This window comes from Protopterus annectens, chromosome 9.part0, assembly GCF_019279795.1.
Source record: "Protopterus annectens isolate FY-2018-M chromosome 9.part0, PAN1.0, whole genome shotgun sequence".
Taxonomy (NCBI): domain Eukaryota; kingdom Metazoa; phylum Chordata; order Ceratodontiformes; family Protopteridae; genus Protopterus; species Protopterus annectens.
The window spans coordinates 305,267,699-305,293,079 of NC_056743.1; the positions used below are offsets into that span (position 1 = coordinate 305,267,699).

At 39.5% G+C, this 25,381-nt stretch overlaps 1 protein-coding gene across 1 annotated transcript in view; it reads left to right on the forward strand.

Moving 5' to 3' along the window:
• The first annotated feature begins 492 nt into the window (after positions 1-492).
• Positions 493-25,381, forward strand: part of TSPAN4 (tetraspanin 4) — a 1,260,229-nt gene continuing 1,235,340 nt past the window's right edge. Inside the window, exon 1 of the mRNA XM_044082887.1 lies at positions 493-646. Coding sequence (XP_043938822.1) covers positions 587-646 — 60 coding nt within the window. The 5' untranslated portion in view covers positions 493-586. The remainder of the gene's footprint in view (positions 647-25,381) is intronic.

Here is a 25,381-nt window from a genome sequence, read left to right on the forward strand (position 1 = left end):
GCCCCTTGACAGAAATTTGATTTTGATTTTTTGACCTTGGGTGTGTTTCAGTTTTTTAACTACTGACATCTCATACTTCTATATATTTTGCAATCAGTTAATCGTGTGTAAATTACATGAATCATGCTTTTTCATAAGAAACTGACTATAGTACATTATTGAACTGCAGCCAAGACCTTCAACTATATTAACAGCACAACTGGGTAAATGCAAAAGTGGGGGAATTGGATCAGGTTGTTAGTGACCTGACGAATGAGATGTCAGCCATGCCTTGGCAATCACTTAGTGTGCATATTTATTTCCAGAAAGTCGCATTGCTGTCCAGCTGCATGAGAATGGAAGTTACACGTGATGTCGTTAAAAGCTTTCAAACTGAGCTGTGCAGTAAGCTGGTATGACATCTATTGGTTGAAATGCATTCATCTACTAAAGTGCCAGAAAAGGCAATTAGTTAGAATAAATGTCAGGGGCACTATCTGACACAAGTTAAAAGCCTTCCTAAGCAAGAGCTTTCCTTTAAATAAATGCAGCCTAAGCAACTTTTCTACAAAATGGATTATGGTGAGACTGCACATTTCTTTGTCAGATGAAACAACAGTTGTATATATGTATGGCGGATATCCCCGAGAAGGCAAACTGCAGTAAGGTAATCAGAAGTCTTTTCATCATATTGCAGATCACCACTTATCCAGTGCAGCACATAGTTGGATTAAATTGTGCGTTCCAGGCAAAGATGAGAAAAGCCATTGGCAGCCATAAACACTAGGGAGCTGCTCTTTTCCATTTATGTTTTCCAACAGTATGCTGGAAACACTCAGGTTTAATGGATTTTAGACTTAATTATATATAATCTGTTGCTGAGCCTCTTAAGACTTCTCTGAATGGCATTTTAAAGTTACTGCATAATATTTGTAAGATTAAAATGCTGTTAGAATAGAGATTCATCAGCTATGTATAAGGCTGAGCTAGCCAGAATATTTTTTCCTACAAATATGAGTCATTATATATGAAATGATTTCAACAAATTATTGTGATTAAATATATGGCAGGAACATACCTAGATCTGTACCAGCAGTCTACTTATAATAACCAAAACTCAAAAAGGAAAAAAAAAAATCTTTAAAAAGACTAAATGGAGAACTAGAAAATACAATGAAAATAGGGTGAAAATAGTATGCCATGAGATATGGCCATATTTATCTTAATTTATAGTGATTTGTATTATCATTTAATTTTACAAACCAGAGGGATACTACTACAGCTTTTTACTAGCATGATGTTTTTCTGGCACTTTTCTCAGAGTACAATTCTTAATTAGTGAATGCCATATCCATTTTTTTACAGTTGATGAAAGGACAGTTACTACAGAAAAAAATTTGTCAATGTGATTAAGTATCTTGCTGTTATTTTATCTATCATCATTCAATTTGTTACAGAAATATAGATACATTAAAATCATTTCAGTACTTTTCAAACTCAATGTTGTTGTCTTTCGGCTTTTCCCGGTTAGGGGTCACCACAGCGGAACTCCAGTCTGCTTCATAGGTTAGTACTAGGCTAACTGCCCTTGCGAGCCATTTTAAGCCTAGCCAATTATCCCTTGTGAGACTCAAACCCTGCACCTTGAGTTTGTAAGGCAAATACCTTAACCATTAGGCCACTCTCCCTTGGGAGTAGATTTTCTGCTAATGATTGGCAGTAGATTTTCATGAATGTCAAGGTGCCAGCTCGACATCCAACATTCAACAAAGGCACGCCCATTTATGCATGTCTTTCGAATGCCCACCCAACCGCAGGGAGGACATGCAGACTCCACACAGAAGGCACTCCCCACACTCCAGCCGAGAATCGAACAGGAGAACCTCTTGCTGTGAGGCAACAACACTACCGCTGCACCACCGTGGATACCTTTAAAACTCAATACAATCAAAATTAAATAAATACATTTGAACATGAAAAAGTGAGCACTTAAATATTTTCTTACTACAACATGGTAAATGAAATATGTGTCCATACAGGTGACAAATATGAAATTGCCTCATAAAGTAGCTTCCACTACATATGAACATCATGTAATTTTCTGCACCTGAGACACACTCATGACTTTAGGGTGCAGTATTCACCGGATAAGTATTATGGGGTCAAAATAACAGCAACATTCTTAATCACAGTAAAGGACTGTATTTCCTGTGCAGAAACTGTCTTTGCAGCAATCTGTAAAAAAATGTATAATTAGGCATTTTTTATATAAATCATTGAATGAAAATTGTAGTCTGAGATGCAGGATAGCAACAAATAAGAGAACCATTGTACAGAGCCGGAAGAACTCTTGCAACTTTTCTGTTTCTGTTATGACAGTATTTTTTACCTTGTCATTGATTTTACAGTAGCAATTGTCTTTGTGAACACAACAACCTGGGTTACAAAGACATAACTTTACATGCCTCAGCTGTGCATGCATTGATGACAGAAAAACAAACAATAGAACCACCAAGACTTCAAGAGTCTTCACTCTACCACTTTGTAGTTATATCTTACATTCAAGAGCTTCCTTAACTATTCACATAGCTTTGAGCAAATGCCCAGTGAATCATTAGAGTAATATGTGCAGCTGTGTATGGGTGCCTGTGCATGCATTTTACAATGTGAGGTAACAAAGAAACTGCTATAGGTACTAAGTGCAGCTGTTGGATAACATGTTAGGATATGCACAGTTAAAATGTTCTAATAAACCACTTATAGTTTAAATGTTATATTATTTAAAATTTATGAAAGTGTTTCACAAAACCTGAATGTAGTGCATGATTACTAATATTTTGAAAGGTGACTACATGCTAGCACCAGAACACAACTATAGTAATCTGTGTTTCCCTTTCCTTATGGAATTTGCTTCATGTCATTTAAAGGTAACACAGATAGTGCTTGATGCCATTTCCATAAATGTGATACTGAAAGAACTTATGGGAGAAATTTGTTTAGGGTGCCCTAGTCCCAGACACTCAGACCACTGTCTTGCAGGGTCTCGGGCATCTTGTAGCTCACATGGCTAGCTGCTGGTGTTAGACTTAACTACATGTTTGGATGAGGTGAAACTAGAGCTGCAGCATTTTACCTGAACACAGTAGCCAAGACTGACCAAGATAAACTAGGCCTCTGCATCGAGGGAGTTGGGGGGAGTAGCAGTGCAGAATAATTTCTAATTAATTTATTTACCAGTTTAATAACCAGGTGCGTGAGATGTCCATAGACCCTTTTCTGTCATAACTCTGGTACAAAAGATACAAAAAGGTACAAAAATGATCAGAGAAATGCAAAACAAATAGCAATAATACAAGCAACTTACAACAGTAAAGGAGTCTAACTTAATTTTGTAAATGCTTACAGAGGGTATTTACAGTATGAACAATGCATACAAGTAAGAGAGAACTTATACTCTGAAATTCAGCAGTATGTTTGTGTTGATGAAGAGCAGCTGAAAGGGACAGTCAGTGAGTGAGTGCGTTGGTTTAACCAGGAGCACAGAAACAAGGGTACTTCCATCCTGGTATTCAAATTCCTTATCCGCTTTGTTGAAAGATTCTACAGTGTTATTGTCTTTAACATTGTGTGGTAGGTTGTCCAGAGGGCAGACCTTAATCTACAGAATGCTTTTACTCCAATGGCTAGCTTAAAGCATAATCTACCCAGAATGAGACTATACTCTTGGTGACTCTCAGGGTGTAGTTTTCTTTCCGGATTTTTTTTTCTTTCCAGTAGTGGGCAGTAGCCTATATGCATTGTAGGTACATAGGTGAATGCTCAGCTAAATGTCTTAAAGGGCTATTTTAAGCCTAGTCAATAACCTGAGGTTAGAATCAAACCCTGTACTTTGTGTCTATGAGGTGAAGGCCTTAATGATTGCTTATAAACTGAAAGACGCCTAGCAGAAGTGTGGCTTTGCCTGTGATAGGGAACCAGTGTACTTCAAGCAGCATGTTACAACATTGTGTATTTTGGTCTGAAAACAATGCAAATTCACATATCTTCACCTCTGCAGTTTGTAGCTTATGAGTGGCTTTCAAGCAATGATCAAGAGAAGAATTTAGGTCTATAGAGGTGAAAGTTTTAGATTTAGGGAATGAGAAAGGTGTTTATGATTAGGGAACAATTAAATACTAGCAGGAAGGGGGTTATTTTCTGCAGTGGCAGGGACTTTACAGCTAACAAATAATCAGGGGCTTTAGGTCTAGGGACAAGGAAATGAAGTCTGATGTTTAGGGAACAGGAGGGGATTTTAGGGTTAGGGAGGGGAGCAGTGAAGTTTAGGTTTAGGGAGTGATTAAGGACTTCACATTTGGGAAGGGGAGGAAAGTGTTATGAGCTTTAAGGACCTAGTGGAAGTTTCAGGGATAAAGTTAGTGTTCTGGTAGGACTATGCAGTTCAGCAGCGTCAGACAGTGGTATGAGAGCTAATTAACTAAGATAAGGCTATAAGGCTTGAGGGAGTTAGATCACTTGCGATTTAGAGCAAGTGGCAGCAAGAAAGTGTGTCACAAAGCTTAGAAACACAGGAACATGTGTAGTAGTCCCATTGTTTATTTACATATAGCTATGAAATATTGATAAATACACATTTAATCTTTAATTCTGACATTTCCTATAAATTAAAACAATAACATAATTTCAAGTTAAACATATACATTTAAAACAAACTGCTTAATATTTTAGAATGACTATCTTAGTTTGTTCTTACTCTAAACCACATGGTTTCCTTATGAAACTTCAGCTTACAGGATACTGAAGAAACAAAACACGTGACACAAATATCCAAAATGCTGAAAGGGTGAAATATCCAACTGTAAGGATTTTTTTTTTTGTCAGGGGAAAAGCACCACACATCCTCTAATGTTATATGTGTGATATAGCCGATCAAAAGTCAGCTGATCAAATGTGCCAGCTTTTCTGATGTGTGACATCATGGCACAGTGGGGATCAAGTAATTTTCCCTTCCTCAATGTGTTGCAATTTCAGAGTTGGTATATGTAATTAGCAGGGCATGTGGGGGTGCTTCCCCCAGTAAAGAGAAGTAAATTTTATTGTTGTTCACCTATTTCTGATTTAGAGAATTGTGTCTTTGAATCTTTGTTATTTGAGGAGTTTTGAGTGGGTGACAGGTGGTCAAACTTTTGATACTTTTACCATCTGTTACACACTTGTATATCATCTCCAGAGCAATACAAGCATGAATAAGGCAGAAAAACAGAGGAATTACTTAGAAAATGAACCAGCAGTGATTGACATTCTTTTCCTTGGCATTTTGTGATAGGGGCATTTGATTATCAGGGAATTTCGCCTTGTCCACATACCAATGGTCATTTCTTTCTGCTCTGCTTGTTGGTATATAGCGCATGTTTTTATACTGCAAGATATGTCTAAAACTGTTGCTTCATTCTGATTCTGCAGTCACAAATTGGTTGCCCCATGCGTAACCATGCTGACTTCACTGCTCTTCCGTTTGTTAGTGATTATGCTCCCCTAGGTAATTGCTTCGGTTGTATATACCATATTCTGATTTGCTAGTACTAGCTGTACACTGACTTATCTGAGTGACTGGATAATTAACATATGAAGATTTTTAGTCCTACAGACAATATGAATGGTACAGATAGAAGAGAAATGGATGAGGGAATGGACATTAATTGTCCATTAATCTACTCTAGCAACAGTAAAGCATTATGCAGTATAATTTGTAAGAAATGAAATGTCTTATCTGAGAAACTCAAGGATATTGTTGGAAACACTCCAAAATTCTCTTATAAAAATAAGAAGATTTTAAAATGATTGTTATGTTACAATGATTTGATTCAAAATAGTGACAGCAAAATAAGAATCAATAAGTTTGGTATTTTTCCCTGTCTGAATTGTAAATGTTGTAAATATATAGTCAAGACTGATGGTTATTGCCATCAAACAAAAGGTAAAATTTATAAACTCAAAACTTTTGCAGATTGTAATAGTAAAGACCTGATTTATTTAGCAAGATGTCAATTATGTAAGACGTTTTATGTGGGTAAATCCATCCATATGTTTGAAGAATGCACCTGTGAGCATATACTAGATATTAATAAAGTTAAGATTAATACTGCGGAGGTGGTGCTGCGGTAGCGTTGCCACCTCACAGTAAGACGCTGTCCTGTTCGATTCTCAGCTAGAGCGTCTTCTGCGTGGAGACATGCGTGAATGGGCGTACCTTCATTGAAGGTTGCGCATCAGGCCTGCCAAGCCGGTACGTAAAAATCAACTGCCAATCATTAGCGGACCGGAGTTCCACTGTGGCGATCCCTAACCAGGAAAAGCCGAAAGACACAAACAATAAAGTTAAGGTTAACAATGCTCTGGCTATGCGTGTCATAGATAAAGGTGAAAAACATAGGAGGGGTTTTAATAAAGCCTACAAGGAGTTTATTACTATGTAGGCATCATGCCACACTGCTTCCATGAAAGTATGTAAGTTTTAGATTTAGTAAACACTGCAGAGTGGTGTGCATTCACACACCAACACAGGAAGTCCCGTGGCCTGCAGATCACCTCATAAGCAGGTGAATCTCATGCAAATGAGTCAGGTAGCATGATCCAGCAAGCAGACAGGCAGCTCTTCAGACCCTGATTCAGTGTCTGTAGTGTATACTGAAAACGTCCATGTACAGGAGTGTAGACAGACAAAAGGGGCTGTAAAAATGTAGATATATGGACTGAAATGGCATACCACATACAGATATGAGTGAAACTGTCCTCCTGTGTGTCTGAGAAATAAAATGGAACAAGTTAAATTAATTTTATTATTTTTTTAAATAATATGGGGATGTTTGTGTGGCATGCCACAGTGAGCAAACATGCTTTATATAAAAAAAACAAAATATTATGTGACAGAAATGTGTGACAGGACTTTGCCCAGAGTATCTACAATGGTGCTTTGGTGTTGTTGGTAATGTGGTAGGGCAATGAAGTGTACAGTTTCCAGGCTGTGAGCATAGATCCCTATGTAAATGAGGTGGAGTTACTGAATAGAATAAAGGAGTAATTGTGTCCACATATCCCCTTCATGAAGGAAGAGAACCATGTTAGTGTTTATAGAGGAGGTAGCTGACATCAGAGGAGGGTGTGTCCAATGACTTTTAAGCTTATTTCAGCTTAGCTGCACCTGTTTGCTCTGCGAGCCGCCATGCTGTGCATGTCCTTTCAGGGGAGGGGGGTGTGTTCTAACTTCTAAGCTTTGTTTAGCTAAGGGGTGCATGTTTTCCGCATATTTGTGTGCTGCATAGCTATGCTGAGAGTGGAAGTCTGGGGGGGGGTGTGCACACTAAGTGCTAAACTTTGTTTACCTATAGGGTGCTCGTTTGTGTAAAACACCTCAGTGCTGAGTGTATCTAAAAGCCAGTGATATATTATTTAGATTTGATCCCTGTTTAACATAAACTAGGGCCATTAAATTATGTTATGATATACTAGGCAGGTGGAATGCATCACAGGTAGCCAATCACACAGTCAGCACCTACAGCAGAGCACTATAAATATGCATACACCCTACAACCTGCCCTTTCCCCCATACTCTGCACCATTGGAGTACAGACTTGAGAAGTTTAGCTGAGAGAATGCTAGGAGCTGCTGCAGGTTTGCTACATTAGTTTGTGCTAGTTGCTTAGATCAGTGCTACTGCTGCTGCTGACAACAAGCCTAGACAGTGAAGGAGAGGAGTGTTCAGGCCCAGGGTAACCTTCCAACCTTCTGGGAGCTATATGAGCTTGAGACTGTACAGTGCTACAGGGAGGACTGAGACTTACTACAAGAACCCACTGAGCTCTATCACCCTCAACTCAGGCACAGAGCCAACAGAGAGGAACTCATCCCAGTGGAAACAAAGGTATGTGTAGCCATTAGGATACTAGTTACAGGTAATTTCAAAAGACCAACTGGGAACATGATAGAGGTCTCCCAGGCATCGCCATCTGGGGTACTCCTTCCGTTCCTGGATGCTATGCTACCACATGCCAGTGAGCACATTTCTTTTCCCCTTACCCCTCAGGTGAGGGCCAGCAATATGCAACATTTCTACCATGTAGCACACTACCCTGAGGTACTGAGTGCCATAGATTGCACTCATATACACATCAAGTCACCATCCGGTGAGGAGGGTAGAATCAAAGTCATTCGCAAGGGGTACCACTCCAACTGCCAGGTCCTGTGCAATGCCCAGTGGATTACATGAATGTGTGTGCTGGCAGCCCTGGCAGTTATCACGACTCTAATATCTGACATGGATGATGGCTGTACCAGATGTTTGCTGGGGGGGGGGGCATCCCACAAAGCCATTTACTGGGGGATGCTGGCTGTGCACTGGAACTGTGGATGATGACACCCATCAGAAATGCACACACACCCAGGGAAGAATGCCATAATGAGGCACATGCGCAAACTATGAACATCATAGAGCATGTGTTTGGGCTTCTGAAGTCATGGTTTTGGTGCCTGAGTATATAGAGTGGAGCCCTGCAGTACTCTCCAGCCACATATGCATATATGTGCCGTGTTACACAATATAATCCTGTGGAAATAGCTGCAACAGGATCAGCAAAGGGAAGGGATACACAGCCCCCCCACCAGTGCCTAGGTCACTGCAGCCACAGTCACAGGAGGACTTGGAGAAGGAACCACCTGATGATGTTCCTGTAGGCAGATGTAGTCATGTCCAGTATGCCCTGGCTTTGGCTAAGGACAACGCATAGCATATTCACTGACAACCGAGGGACTGACACCTTATTCCTACTCACATATGTATATTAAAATAGTTGATGCCAGGTGACTCAAACAACCTGTACCTATTCATGTATTGGCTGTGTGCTGCTTGCATCACACAGCGTCAGCCTTGAACTATAGTCCTGCAAGGTAAGTCTCTAACCTACACACTACTTGTAAGGTTTACTATGATATGGTATCGTATGTATGCATCTGCTACATTTATGCAAGGAAATATGGCTAGATGGACAGAAGTAACATCCACATGGGACTTTGATACTCTGTCAAATACTATGTGTTCCCTAATCATTAGGCCTCATGGTTGGAATATTCACTACATCAGTCAAAGGAGATATTAAACAGTAGGTTCACATGATATTTGGACTACTGTCTATCCCAGCAGATCATGTGCTGTTGTTCCCATATAACTGCTTTAACAGTAAGTCAGCAATGGTATATCAGCAGACCAGGCAATCTCAGGGCTGTAACATGGAATTCAATCACACATTGTATGTCACACGTAACACAGGAATAACAACATACATATTTATGCTGTTAATTGTGTGATGAATGACTCCTCTCACTCTGGCAGCCTGTGTGGCTCAATGGACTAGGGAAGTTAGCATGGGCGATGGTGTTGATGGTTCTAATCTGGAAGTAGTCACATCTTTTGCATGTGAGGTATTATTATGTTGGTGTTTTCACAGACCATCAGTCCGTGTGTGGTGTAACATTTTGAACATCAGTCACATTAAGTACAGCAGACAGCTGGGACATGCTATGGACACTGAGTGAAGTGCACTACTGCAGAAACAGGGGCAGATGGCATTGTCTGTAACACACAAAATCCTAGACTGGAGTACAGGTAGGTGTAACCTGGAGTCACTTTATAAGTACTGACAGTCCCACTGGACAAACCCATACCCTTAGTTAAAATGAGCGCAATTCTGTTGCCTCTTCATCAAAATGACCTGTTATGTATAGCTATGCTTTTACATACAGGCATATATGTATACATATCTGTCACTTTTTCTCTCTCTCAAATGCATAGTATATCTGGCTATGTAGTGTGAAATTAATATATACCAATATATATAGCATACTTAGACTCTCCCCATACATGTACATAACACATATACATATACATATCATATATGCACAGCTAGATTTATATATACATCCCTGTTATATACATAAATAACATTGTAATGTACTACATACCCTAATAATGGTGAATAAATCTGCACTATCACACATCTATACTGTTGCTCAAAGGATCAAGTCTAAGGGTGCAAGAGTACATAATCCACTTACCTACAGACATCTCGGCCTGCTGGATGTCACCATATAGATGAACACAGGTGAGCAGGCGGTGTAATGTATAATGTCAATGCATGCATGGACAGGGTACATTGTTCCTGCCCACATGTTTGGCTATCTAAGTGCAAACAGCCAAATATGGCCATACTGGTAACTGCACACATAGTTGGTGTGATCACAGATACATCTGTGCATCACAGCTGGTGGACAGTCATAGTCTGGGAAGATAGCACTTGGAGACCTACACTGCAATGACGTCAGTCACCAGTGGAGTTCACCATCCTCCTTTATTGGTATACCCTATCTCCCTATTCCCTCACTGCAGCCGCAGCCACTGTTAGTGACCTCTGACTGAGAACAATAGCAGATGACTGCATATTAGGAGCTGCCACAGGATCCCACACAGTTATCCAGGATGGTCTAAAACATAGTCAGTTGTTCTCTGAGCCACTGACAAAGACTAAATGATGACAACAGTACAATACTATCCTGTGGGAAATAATCCACCCATGCAAAATATTGCACTGTCCGCACACCACACACAGTTGAGCCATTACACATGTAGTTATGGACACAGAGAGTAATGTAGCCTTTGACTTTTACTGGTCGGTAAGATGTGGGGATGTGCATTCACTGTTGTACAACCTATACCAACAGATTTGGAATGTAAATCCCAGGCTGTCACTGCTATACTGAATGTGGTAGACATCACACCTATCATTGTGTGCAATCACATCCTTGCTATGTCACTACACAACCATATCATGTGACTGTAGCAGCCACCATTACACCGTGTAGATAACATGTCCTATGGAGTCTGTGTCATGACTGTACATGTGTAGTCTGTCTCCTAAATGCTTTGGAGGGGATGTGTTTGGCTTCATACAGGGAGGTGTCAGATCCCACTGTATACCTCCCATGTATCCATGACAGGACTAACACATCTCACCTGTTCTACATGTCTACATCACCATTGTGGTATACATAGTAAATACTGGAGTGACGGGTTTGTTACAAAGACAGTACACCCTACATGAAACAGACCCCTCATGCATGTGAAGCACACACATGCTGTGACACACCTCATGTGCAGGTTACACAATGGGATGCAGAACACGACAATCATAACTGGTGTCAGGCAACTGTCTGTACTGGACACAAGATATTTGTAGAGGGGTCATCTCCATCAGCACAGCTTGTAGATGGGTTAGTTCCCAAAACCTTTGTGACACTTATCAAGGGTAGCAGACCTTTTCACAGATTAGGGATGCATAAGTATGCTGAATGCTGCCATTGTCCTTGTTAGCCTGTTATACACATATGAACCTACGGAGCCATGCACTTATAGTGCTTTACCTTGCTGAAGAGATATTTTTGCTGTTCTGCTTTATTTCTGCTATGTATCCATAGGTTATCCCAACAGACTCCTGAAACAGAAACATAAACAAGTGCATGACACACCTGTCATTATATAACTATACAGCCATTGCAACATCATGCAACATAAGGTACACAAAAGTATGTGGCGTATTCATAACAAAAGCCAGCATACAGTATCTTCAGGTAACCACTACAAGTGGTATGGCAAAACAATATTACATTACACAAGTGCGTGTTAACTAATATAGATACCCTGTGCATCAGACACACAGCTTCCTTTCCCTGCATCAATGGCGAGGATGACTGGAATGTGGCACAGGTATTATTACTTGCACAGTGTGTTGTGTGTGGGTGCAGGAGGCCTAGGCTGACCCAAATGGTTGACAGCATGTGTGTGAGTCAGGAAGGGAAGCAGGTAAGATGGACCATGGAAAGATTCTGTGTGTGTCTGTAGGTAACTTGCATTGGACAGTGGTGTTTATGTGTGTGCGTGTACACAGTCAAGCTCAGTGCTAGCCCTACATGTGTGTATGTTGGACAGCTTTGAACCATATATGATAGAGTTGACTGTTGACCATCTCAGACCCCAAACATGGGAACTGGCTCTGCCAGGAATTGCACTGGCACCTCCATGCCCAAGGTCAGAAGCGGTGCTAATACCTGATGGTGACTGCTATCTGCTGGGACCGTGTCCCCCACAGGAATGCCCTGGACCATAAACACATGGGCTGCCATGTCATGGTGTGCCAGCACACTCACCTCTGTAGTGCTGGATGTACTACCACTATGGGATCGTGATTGTACACGTTCACATGGGCTCTCAGCGCTTGTTTTTTTTCTCTTGTTATTAAATGTGCCTTTTTGTTATACTTGCTATCTTATATGTTAACAGCAAAACTGCTTTGGATCTTTTCTCCCCGGGTCTCCACTGAAAATGGACATATATCCAGCTGGACTCTCCCGGTTAACAAATGCAAAATAAATAAATAAATGTAAGGCTCTATACACTGTTGTCACTGTGACAGACCTGTTGAAAACCCAACCTCATATAGAAGGATATGAGGAAGGTACTCTTCCCACTAACAGCTGTAGTGACTTCAAAATAACATCTCATTACACTGCAGTCTTATCAGCAACAGTGAGGTACACTGTTGACATTTGTGTAGAATCTGCACAGTTGACCCACAAGACGCACTGTACTATCCTGACAGTGCCATCACATCTATCAGTGTGGTCACACCTACAAGGCATAGGTATGTGTCTAACATGTGTAAAGTCAGAATATATGTGTGCAGTTGGCAGTCAAGCCAACAGTACTGCAATGCAAGCAGCAAGCCTGGGATGACAGTCTAAGGATTACACTGCTGTAAACCTAAATCTATAGCAAAACAGTGTCATGCTTACCAGGAGAAGGACCACAAGCTTGCCCAATAACCTGACAGACCTGTGAAAAGTTGAGGGAGAGATAATGTCAGTGCCCCCATGCTCTGCCAGCACAAGGTAATATGTACATATATCTCACATTTACAGTAGTTAATGTGTTAATTGTTATGTTGGTCAAGATCTGAGCATGACAGACAAACTTCAGTGAAACCCTCCCTTCCCCAAAAACAGACAGACCTGACACCCACGTAAGACTATATGTACACACTGACACGCTGAATGCTATGAAATTGCAATGCTGATCATACTAAGCATACCTGTGTGCTCCTCTGCCCTGGACACTGTGGCACCCACATCCATGATGTAGGGTGTGATGGATGCCTGGGAGCTGTCATGTGTGCCTAGATTTGCCAGGAATTCCTTAGTGGCTGAGAGTGGTTGTTCCACTGCAGGCTCTTCACCATTGGCACCATGATCCCTGGCTACATCTGCTGCTCTTCTGCATGCGACATTGATCATGTCCATCGGGTGATGTCAAACCTGCTCATATGTCCTTCTCAGATGACCAGTGGCATTGCCATCATGGACAAGGTTAGCCCACAATGCCTCCTGCTATTCTCTGTTATGTCTCCCCCTGGACAGTAGGACATCATGGTGTTGACAGAGCCCTTCCATTATTAACTTGTTCTCTGCATCCATGAAAGTTGCATGGCATCTTGCATACATCCCTGAAAGACAACATGGGGATACATGTCAGGATCACATATGTGGAAGTACACTATGTAGAGATACAACAAGGATAGAATGGCTGGCAATATCCACTGCTCGATCACATATGCAATATTCCACAGTGTGCAAATATACTAAGCATGTGGATACAACTAGGATACTAGTGATAGGTATTCCTGTGTGTGCCATGACAGATACTGTTGTATGTTCATACAGCTGTCACTGGAGCCTTTTGCAGTGTATCCCCAAAGGGCAACCCTCCTGATAATATGTTAAACCAACTTTGCCAAACAAATAGCAGTGTGCTATTACAACCACTATAAAGGAAAGTTCCATGAGCCCAGTGTGTCAGATTAACAATATATATTCCACCTTTTATGTCTTGCGCATCCTCTGTATGTGTAACAAATCTGGAGATCATCGACATCTCATTATCAAAGTTCTAATAAAGGCTTGATGCTGTAATCCCTATTTCCCATAAGTATAGTCAGACATCTGCATTCTCATGTAAACAACATGGTAAAATACCTGATGAAGTGCAGTACTCCTCTGCTGATATGTGCTGACAGGTAATACTTTGCATACATGTGGTTTGTATGAGGAAAGTCATATACAGAATAGTTCCCCATAGTGAGCTGCTTGTCTTTTTAACATGCGTCTCATCAGCAGGTGACTGCCTCTTAACAAATCTGTAGTTCTGAAAGGTTAATTGCAGCCAATACAGCTGATTTGCACTATCATCGGCTAATCACATGCAACCACAGTATAATATATAAGGCTTTCATGTAGAATAGGGGCCCTTTCTGATATGTTGTGCTGGACCTTACTTGGGTGAGGAGACTACTTCATTGCAGAGGGTAGGTCTGTAGCAGCAACTTTTACATAGAGATGGGTGTGCTACAGGCTGCAGCAGCTGCTGCAGGTAATATGCATAGGCAGAGCCTGTAAACACTTTGGAGGACAACAAGCTGTAGGAGTAACTGTGGGAGCTGCCAGCCTTGTTTTAGTGGCAGAGTCAGAGGGAGGCTACTTTTTCCAGTCCAATTAAGGTGTGTGTTTAAGGTAAGTATGTTAGGCAACAGCTTCTCTAACAGAGTACTAAGCCACATGTTTGTTGTGTCTTTCAGCAACTTGGGGGATAAATATCACAATATGTCCACCATTTGGGTGACTGTCAGCCTATGTGTTTATAGTCTGGTAGTAATTTGAGTCATGTATGAGGGCAGTCCATGTTACAAGCAGGTACTTCAAATTTGGATGTTAGGTGTGCGGCTGTGCTAATCAACACTGTGAGTTTGAAAGGATTGTGTGGTGCACTCTGATATTAGTGGCCCTTATTTGCAGTACCTGAGTTGAATTTCTCTATGAATGTCTATTAATGCATGACATGACACTTTATGCACTTATACTTTTGCTATAGGGATATATGAAGTGTGTTGCTATCTGCAGGCATGTGACTTCCATCAGTGAAATGCAGACATTTCATTTGATATGCATTGTGTGGATAAAAAGTTCATGATGCAGTCATTATTTGCTGGCTGCACAATACTATAATTCCACTTCTACAGACCACTGGACCTGAACTCAGGGCTGTGTGTGGCAAAATGTACTGTTTTCAAGGCATTGAATGAATGGAGCTACTGAGTCACTGCTACAGAAGGTGTATTTGCAAGATATATGTGTACACATACAGGCTGTGACAAACATTTTCTACGTCCATCAGTATGTGCATGGCTTTATATGGATGTATTTCTTTACCAGGGTCCCAGATGAACATGTATTTTACCATTAATGTTTTAGCAGTTGTCTTTCTACATATTGCTGATAAAAGGGCACATTTACCTGTTATCACAGGCCTGCCTCACATCCATTATTATGTCTTTGGCTTTCTAGTGGTGTACTACTGCACCAGAGTGCAAGGTACACTCCCATTTTTTCCATTACTTATTAATCAAGTTTTTGTAACTGGACTGCTCCACTGAACCACACTTAATGACTGTGCATCATGCTAAAAAATATAATGAAAAGAAAAACGGGGAGATAGGAAAGCGGTGAAATGGGGTGCAAACAGGGGGAAAACATAGTGAAAGGCAGGTAGGGATGTGAAGGATGGGTGTAGGAAAGAGACATAGCTATCTATTTCTTGTACACCAACAACTGTGCACTTTGACAAAATTTGTACATGACTTTGAACTCTCACCCCCAGAGAGAGGGGTGAGGACAATGTAACTGTGTTGTTAAGCTAATAAGACCAAATTACGTGTGTCCAGTGGACAAGTATGCGAAACAGAGAGCTATATATGGGATTTTTTTGGGGGAGGGGCAGGTGCCCAAGGGACATAGGTACATGTGGGGAAGGCAAGTTGAGTAGGTGAGGATGCATTTGCAGACAGACAAGACAGCAGACAGGGGTGGTGTGTAACACGTGGGGGGGGGGTGAACACCTTGGATAGGAAGGGTGTTGTGGAATATAAGTCCCATGTGTCTCCACAAGGCAGCAGCATGACTCTCATCCCCACTCATGGGGCTAATAGCACTGCTGCAACACTACCCCAGGGTGGGCAGTGGAGGCTGCCCCACCAGGTTGATCAGCATGTTCTCAATCTGGCACAGGTGGCGGTCAAAACCAGGGTAGAGTATCCTGTGCACGAAAACCAGCAGCTCAGCCCAGGTGACAACTCCCCCTCCACCACCGCTCCCAGAGAGGTGCCCATCCCTATCCCAAAGAGCAGTACTACCTGACACATCAGGTAGTGCAAGGGCAGCAGAAGGGGCATCACCAGTCTCAGTCCCAGACTTGCTGGGACCCGGTGCCACGGCCGGAGGAGGCAAGGTAACTGGATCAGCCAGAACTGGCCAACCTTGATGTGCTGTAGTAAATAAGGTATAGCAATAAGTTAAGGTTAGTAATAACCAAACCATTGTTAGTATTAACAGAATGGAACATCATATTTATTAATCCAAATACATATTAATGTATATTATGTGTAACTTAACATTAATTAACATAACAGCATGTTAACAGCATACCAGTAAGAATTAAACCATAAGGCCAACAAAACAGTTAGTTTAACAAAATATGTTAATATTGAATCATAATAATAATACATAAATGAAGATAAGGGGTGGGGGAGAGAGAAAGAAAAACATTCCATTACTGACAATGCAGACTATATCCCTGAAAACATTGATGATAAATACTCTACAAGCGTGTAGTGTCAGTTCTGAGTACAGTGATTACAATTCTCCTATAGCTGATGTAGCATGTACATACCTCTCAAGCTGTTAGTATGGGTCAGTATGGGCCAAGCAATAACAAATGCAGGTACACAACTACACCGAACACTTTCAGATCATGTGGACGTATATAACTACCAAGGTTTTCTGTAAGCAGATTTAGTAATACATTGCATTCCAGGTAATCATTTATCTGGTAATCCTGTGACAGACGGACTAGGCAGTTTTAATTACATTACAAGAAATCATGACACTTGAGAGGCAAGTTTGTGTACAGTACACAAACTAGATTGCCATCACGCCTTAGTTGGCAGGTATGGGAATAGAACCCAATAACTGTGACTGCAGGGGACATCTGCACTAATGTAACCATTGACTGCTGCAACTTAGTACAGACATGCAAGGAATGCAGCCATACTGGAAATATCTAGACAGATTTATTTAGGAATCAACAATGCTGCTTAACACTTTATTGGTATTGCTGATAAGTGTCTGTGAAATCTAAACACAATAATATCTGCTCATAATATGGGCTACCTCAATCATATACCTTTTGTTCCTAGCGTGGGAGAAAATGAGAGCATTATTTGACTGATATTGGACTGGAAACAACCTTGGACCATACTATGAGTTCAACAATACATGTTACAGGACATTCCTTTTGCATTCTAGAACTATTAGCGTTATATTTGACTGCAGTGACAGTAGAACACACATGCATGGAACACAGCCATACTGCATTTATTAAAACAGATTTATTTAGGAATCAACAATGCTGCTTAACACTTTATTTGTATTGCTGATAAATGTCTGTGAAGTCCACACACAATATCTGCCCATAGAGTGGGCTACCTCACCATATATCTTTATTACCTGGATAGGAGGAACAGAGAGCATTATGTGACTGATATTGTCCGGGAGACTGTGTTGCACTGGACTGCTGCAAACTTACCATAGACAAGAAATGCATAAATCTCTATATTGCTGTACAACATTTTGCTTACTGTTATTGGTATTGTTTATTGCAATACAGTTGTTATTGTTCATTTATTGCACTGCAACTCTAATTGCCCATTTATTGCATACAGTTCTACTTGCCCATTTATTGCACTACAATTTTTATTGTGTATACATTATTGCAATAAATGTTTTACTCTTTCTTGCTTATTGCACTACAGTTAGCATAATAAATCCATATTTACCACCCTCATGGCATAACCTGGCCAGGCACCCAGCATGAGATTCAGCATTGCAAGTCCTCTCAGCTGCAGCTGTTGGGAGAGAAGCACATTATTATACATACCAGTCTTGCAGACATTCAGCTTGCATTTTGTTAAAACAGTGGAAAACGTACTTAGATATTTGCGGGGCATGTCCAGCTCTTGCCTCTTGGACCCAGGTGTCCAAGGTTCCCCTCTTTCTCCACTTCAGGTCATCATAATGGTGATGACACTCCTCACCAGTGTGGGAGATACCAGCACTGTTCAGTTCCCTGGCTAACCCATCCCAGGCACCCGTCTTACATTCTGACCCCTGGAAACCGCCCTGCATCAGCCTGGGCTCATAATGCTTTACCAGAAGCCCAACAAAGACCTTGGACTCCTGCACACCCCATCTCTGTGCCCAAAAGCTCATACCCTCTCCAACACCACCTGGCATATCCGCAGATAATCAGATTCCAAAGAATGGTGCAGAATTCCCACCTATTGCTCCTAATATAGGCTGTTTTCCCACCCTTACTCATCATTGATTAACATTCAGAAAAGCTCCGCATCACTTAGAGTGCAAACCAGCCTAGCAGAGCTAAGCAGCATTAAAACTTCCACAACTGAGATTTTATCAAAGCATGCGCAAACAGTAGTAGCCATTAGCATGTTTTAGCAGTGCTCAACATAGTGCAGCAGTGCCATATTTCACAGATTTGTTTTTAAAATGAAACATACATACTAAATTAAATTACAAACATCTTATGACTGCTGCAGACTCAAACCCAGGACCTACTAAGCATTAGACTGTAACTCTATCCATTTAGCTACTTGGATATTATGAAAACTAGTATACCTTCACATATACTATTGGGCTAGCTGTTAGCATTACTGAGCACAGCACCACACCATGCAAACACACTTGAATAGACCCAGAAATAATTATTTACATCCAGTTTCTATTTTTAGATGTCTGGCAGCTGTTGGCTATGTATGCATAAGTGCCACTCAGTTCAATTAGTAAGAGCAGCTAGAATGATGACTCTAGACATTTTTTTGAGGAATGTGTAACATTAGTGGATATGTTCATGAAAAAGGATACCCTAGCAACTTATTGGTTGAATTAGTAAATGAAGTACAAAAGAAGAAACATGGTGGAGTATTCTGAATACATTTTAAGTTGTAAAAGTGAAGAGATTTGTGAACACGGGGAACAATATACATTTGATTGACCCTGTAATTAAAGTCAGGTGCATAATAGTATGAAAAGAGAATATAGAACCACGTTTATAACTACATATAATAGGGATTATAAAATGGCACAATGGATTCTTAATAAAAATAGGCCCATCTTAGAGGGGGATTCCTTTATCCAGAAGAAAAGAGGAGATGCTTCCCGAATAATATACCAGAGGGGGCTTTATTTTAAAGATTTGTTAGGGAAGTGCCCAAATGTTAATACTAATAAGGTGGAGTCCACACAGAGGGGCATGCAAAGATGTGGATTTTGCCATTTTTGTAAGCATATAAATGTAGGTATTTCCTTTAAAATAAAAGGAGTTGATTATAAACTTAATTGGGAATTTACTTCTGAATCAAAGGACAATAGTATATTTTGCTCAATGTAGTGATTGCCCATTTTTTATATGGGCAAGATGGACAGAAAGTTTTGAGCGCCAATTTATGAACATGAATGCAACATTAAACATTTAAGTTTGAAGAGTGCTTTGGCTAAACATGTCCAAGAAATGTCTGGGCATAAGTTCAAATATTTGGTTATAGATATTGTGAATAATAATGTTTGGGGGGGTCCTTGGACATTAATTTAGGAAAAGAAAGAATTAACATGGCAGATTGTATTTAATGCACATAACTGGCCCAGAATCAATTAATATGTTTCTATAACTTGTGTAGTGATTTTAAAACCATGAAAGAGATAGAAAAAAGTATATTTAGGGAATTTTTTCATATAATTTTATAAGGTAATATATTTTAAGGTTTTGTGTTAAGTTTGGAAAAAGCATGTTTTTAAATATAACCATATAAAGTAAAGTAGTTGGGGTTTAAGGGAAGTGAGTGTCATCTATTTTAATCATTCATGAATAACAACGAAGGTTTAAAACCATTCCTTTTTCAATTTTCACTTTTCTGAGGAAGTTCAATAATTTATGGATAAAAGCGCTTACCAGTTTGTATTGTTTGAACAGTGTCTTAATAAATATATATCTGTTTTAATATGTATTTCATGTGTTAAAGTTTCTGCAGCTGTCATAGTATTGTGAAAGACTTTAGTCATTCCATCTCCAAAGCAGGATTTCTTTTCAGCCATCTCATACCAAGCTGATCCTTCTGAAATGAAATCAACTATATGGCTAATCATTAAAATCAATTATAATGTCTTTGTAGCTTGGCATCATTCAGGATGGTTGCAAAATACACTTAACTAATGTCTTCCTGCTTTGGATGTATGCAAAGCAAGATCAATCATACAGCATGTCCTACTGGTAATAGCACCTTTACATCATTCACTTTCTTGTGGAATACCAAGAGGATATGAATACATTTGTCAGGACAGAGGTATCTAAGAGTGTTTGTTAAATTCTGGAAAAGGGTTCTAGAAAAACAGCTAACAGTAACCCTGATCTTATCCTACCAGGTGAGGGAGGTATCCATAAGCCTGACAGCAGAGTCAGCCTTTGCTAAAACGTTCCCACGATGAGATTGATTACACTATCAGTGGACTTTAAGAACTTAGAGTCCACACCCTTGTGAGGTATGCACTGGCAATGGGCATGCAGGGTGTAAATCGGGTGTGCTATGGTATGAATTAATACTCAAGGCTTCTTAGTTCTTAGTAAAAGATACTAAAGTAGTTTATTCTTAACAAGCTCAGCATGTAATGGAATTGCTGAATGCTATAGGTTTGTGTGTGTTTTGCACGTGTACTGTGCTTTTTCTGCATCTGTTAAGAGGTAAGACGGCACCGCCCATGTTCAGTTAATACTTTTACCAGTTACATACTGAATCATTCAGAGTTAGCAGTAAAGGTTTTGTAAGCATGAGGCAGTTGCTACACTGCCTGGAAATACTTAGTAGTAGGAAGATGGCCGCAGAATGGATAACAGCTCACAGACTCTGTAATGGACAGTGCATTCAAAGGGGTATAAGAAAATCAGGATCATTATTCCCTGAGACAAAGGATCAGTTTGAGTATCAGTAAGATAATGATGTCTGCCAGATGTTTCTAAAAGGATTCTGTATCAGAAGTACAAGCCTGGAAGAACTGTGTTATGGTTAGTTCTGCATTTGGAATACTATTGAGATTATGTATCAAATGCATATCACTGAATGTCTTTGTACTGACAGTAAAGGTCAAATAATGGGAAAAGTTCTCCTGTGCCAGAAATAATGGCCTTCCATATTTACCAGCATGACCATTGTTTAGCGGCATTCTACATATCTCAATCTTTGTCTTAATCCATACTGCAATGGAAAAAGGATTTTCTTTTAGAGTAGACTGCCAAGGGTCAGACATAACAATGTTGGCATGTATGCATAAGTGTATGTGCATAGTTTTTAAGCATTAATTTAATTTATTTAATCAGCTTAGCTCTAGTGATTCAAAAGATCCTTTACCAAGAAAATCCAAGGCGTCATATTATAAAATACAGGCCTGAGAAGTAATTATTAGAGTAACCAGATGTCTTAGCACCATTTCTTTAGAATACAGGAAGAAGTGGGAGTACTCAAAGGAAATGTGTGCAGATGCAGTGACGTGGTTTCTGCCCAGAATGCTTTAGGTGGATATGACTGAATTCCACATCCTGGAATTGGTCTGTATCAGTACTGTGCACATTGGCAGTGTATCACCTATATAAGGAGTAGCCATTGCTGCCTTTGTGGGAAGTCGAAAATGTGGAGGGACGGGATACTAATTGAAGAGGAGTGCAAAAAGTGGCCATATTTATTTGAACAAGATCAAGGTAGTTTGGGCCACTAGAAAGGTGATTATCTATTTGTACAAGGGAATTGTCATTTATAATGTCTAGGAATACTTGGACATGCCAACCATTACATGTGTAGGACAGCAAGTTTATTGATGGATAGTTGCTAACGCCCAAGATAAAGATGTTGGGATTAACTGGGCTAAATCATTATAATAGTTATCATGCTCACTAGTGGCCATAGGGAGTATTCAGTAACTAACTATGAAGGAGCAATTATTTTGGTTTAATACAAGTTAGATAGCTAAGGGTTCAAACTTGGGATACTGAGGAATCAGTTATGAGCTGATGATATTCTTGTTCAATATCAGTATCCCCTGAATTGCCTATAGGTCCGAAGATATGATAGGCACTAAACCTAGAATAAGAGGGACTGCTTTCATTATTCTGAAACCATGTCACTGTAGATGACCTGTTTGTTTATTTATTTTGTGCCCCTGTGGACTATTGATCCCAATTTACTTTTTATTCAGGTTGAGCCTATGGTCATAGGTTAAACTGTACAACTGATTAATTAGTAATTAGTAATTAATAATAGGTATTTACAGTCAAGAGTTTAGAGAATTCAATATGTTTAAGAGGTGGCATAATATCACATATACCGTGAAATTATTGTTGTTAGATAAAAATCGCAAATGGAAAGTTGTTACTTACAAAATATGTACAGCAATCATACATATATAGAAGAAAATGTTCAATTGCATTGCAGTTTTTCAGAAAATATTTATAGTAATCTTAGTTGTTAAGATCCAGAATGGAGCTTACTTTAGGATGATTGCTAAAGGGATGAAGAGAAAGTGGGTTTATTATAATTTGGAAAGGGGAAGTGTGAAGGAGAGAATGCAAATTAAGAGAAAGGTTTTAAATCGTTATACTTTAAGATGCAAATTTAAAGACAGGTTTTAAAATGTAATACTATAAGATGCAAATTTAAAGGCAGGTTTTAAAATGTAATACTATAAGATGCAAATTTAAAGACAGGTTTTAAAATGTAATACTATAAGATGCAAATTTAAAGACAAGTTTTAAAATGTAATACTATAAGATGCAAATTTAAAGACAGGTTTTAAAATGTAATACTATAAGATGCAAATTTAAAGACAGGTTTTAAAATGTAATACTATAAGATGCAAATTTAAAGACAGGTTTTAAAATGTAATACTATAAGATGCAAATGGAGAGAATGGAAGTGAGACAAATGGGAAGGAAGTAACGACAGAATAAAGGGGTCGAAAAAGACTTTTAAAATGCTTTTTCAGATTACATAGCTGAAATGGATGAGTATTCATGGTTACTTCTGTGTTCTTATTTAGGAAACACCCCTACTGAGAATAGGTAGTTTTTCATTTGTCTATTTTATTCATATGTAGGTGACATTTTGGGAAGATATTACTGATAAGACAGGGAAAGGAAATATAGCTGATAGGTATATATTTCCAGGCAGTGGTGAAGAATGCACTTTAGATACTTGTATGTGATTGGTCCTGTAACAGCTACAGCTGAGCATGGCATAACTGAGCAAGAACTTAATGGCAGATGGTTCATGGTACTGACAAAATTCAGAAGGCTGCTGCTGTAACAGTGACAACCAGGTATAACATAGCTTTTTATTGATGAATCAGAAATTGACTCTTGCATTCTTCCTATAATGCAGATCTTCTACATTTAGAATGGTTAGATTAATTGTCACATGTAAAACTATGCCATGCCAAAATGGTTCTTGTAAACCATTTTCAGTCACAAAGCAAGGAAGCAGCTACATGTGCTAAAGCGAGTCAGACAAAAAGGGGGAGTCTGTCATCTGCAGCTGTAACCGTTATTAAGGGTTATTGATTAAGAACATGGCAAATGAAGCATGAAGTGAATTAATTAATCCAGAGGGAACAGTTAAACTAGAAGAAACTATACTGATCAGGGTTAGTGAAATAGGAAGTGATTTTGAATTGCATTTATTCATTATCAAAACTAATTTGAGTCTCAGTAGAGTAGGACTACACAATCCATATTTGGTTTTCTGTTGCAGAAAACACCAGAGACAAAAATATATTAACAAGCTTTCTGAGAAAGACAAATTGTGTCAGTAAGAGTATAACTTATTCAAAGAAAGTACCTTCCATTTTTAGTTCACTGCTTTAACCACTGTGTTATAGACTGATGATAATTTCAGCTTTTGTTTTATTGCTCAAAAGAGAGCTAAAAGGCCCAAGTTAATACTTATTTTAAATCTTGAAAAGGAATTCAGTTCTTCTGCTTCTGCACATATTATGCAAGACAATCTAGGTCACCGAAAGAGTAATACAGAAAGCAATCTTCAGGGCACAGAAAGACAAAGTGACTAGAAGCAGTAACATGCAGTAGTAAATCAGAGGTTAGGAGTGCCTGCAAAATGCAATGTTAATTATAGCAGAAGTAGTAAAATATACTTGCCATAAAAGTACTACTGTTTGCTTTCTATTAAGTATCCCATCAGCTTGAAAATATTTTATAATATTACTTGATGATGTTATATGTGGAAGAATTCATTCATTTTATATATTTCTTTTTTTTGTCAGAGTCATAGAGGAGATGGACCTTATCCTGGAAAGCAGCTAGTATAAGCTAACACACACACACACACACACACACACACACACACACACACACACACACACACACACACACACACACACCTAGCGACACTTCAGGATATGGCCAGTTTAGGTCCTGACATCTTCTTGATGCAATGCAAATCAAGATGCTCTGGTAAAGACTGCATGTTGACAGGGGAGACGTACAAAGGGCAGTATTCATAGTCACTTGCCTAAATGCGATAGGTGTATTCCTGATGCTTATGAATTGAGTGTAGCAAAGACTTAATTTGTACAGGCCATTTCTGCTAATGTGCAAGACCTGAAAATAATGAGAACCAAATGAGAAATTCTGTAAAGCATAGTATGCTAATGTGGGGTTTTGCAATTCACAGAATGAAATCACAGCAGTATGCATATCCATTGTTAAATGTGATGCTTCACCTTTAATATTGGAGGTACAATCAGTGAACTTGCTTGTCCAAGTATGCACAAACACATCCCTGCCACACAAATGAATTATTTCCTCTAGCAACCCCTTCATTACTTTGTACTAAGTATGCACAAACACTAAAATGGCATAGTAAATTATTTTTCCAAGCAATTACTTCAGTAGTCCAACCATGTATGTGCAACCACTTCCCTGACACAAATTATTACCCCGGCAACCCCTTCAGTAATATTTTCTAGTATCCACAAGGAACAGAATTTAGCATTCACCCAAGTGACTTCTTTAGTAACATGCCCCAGTATGCATAAGCAGCAAAATGAGACATTCTCCCAA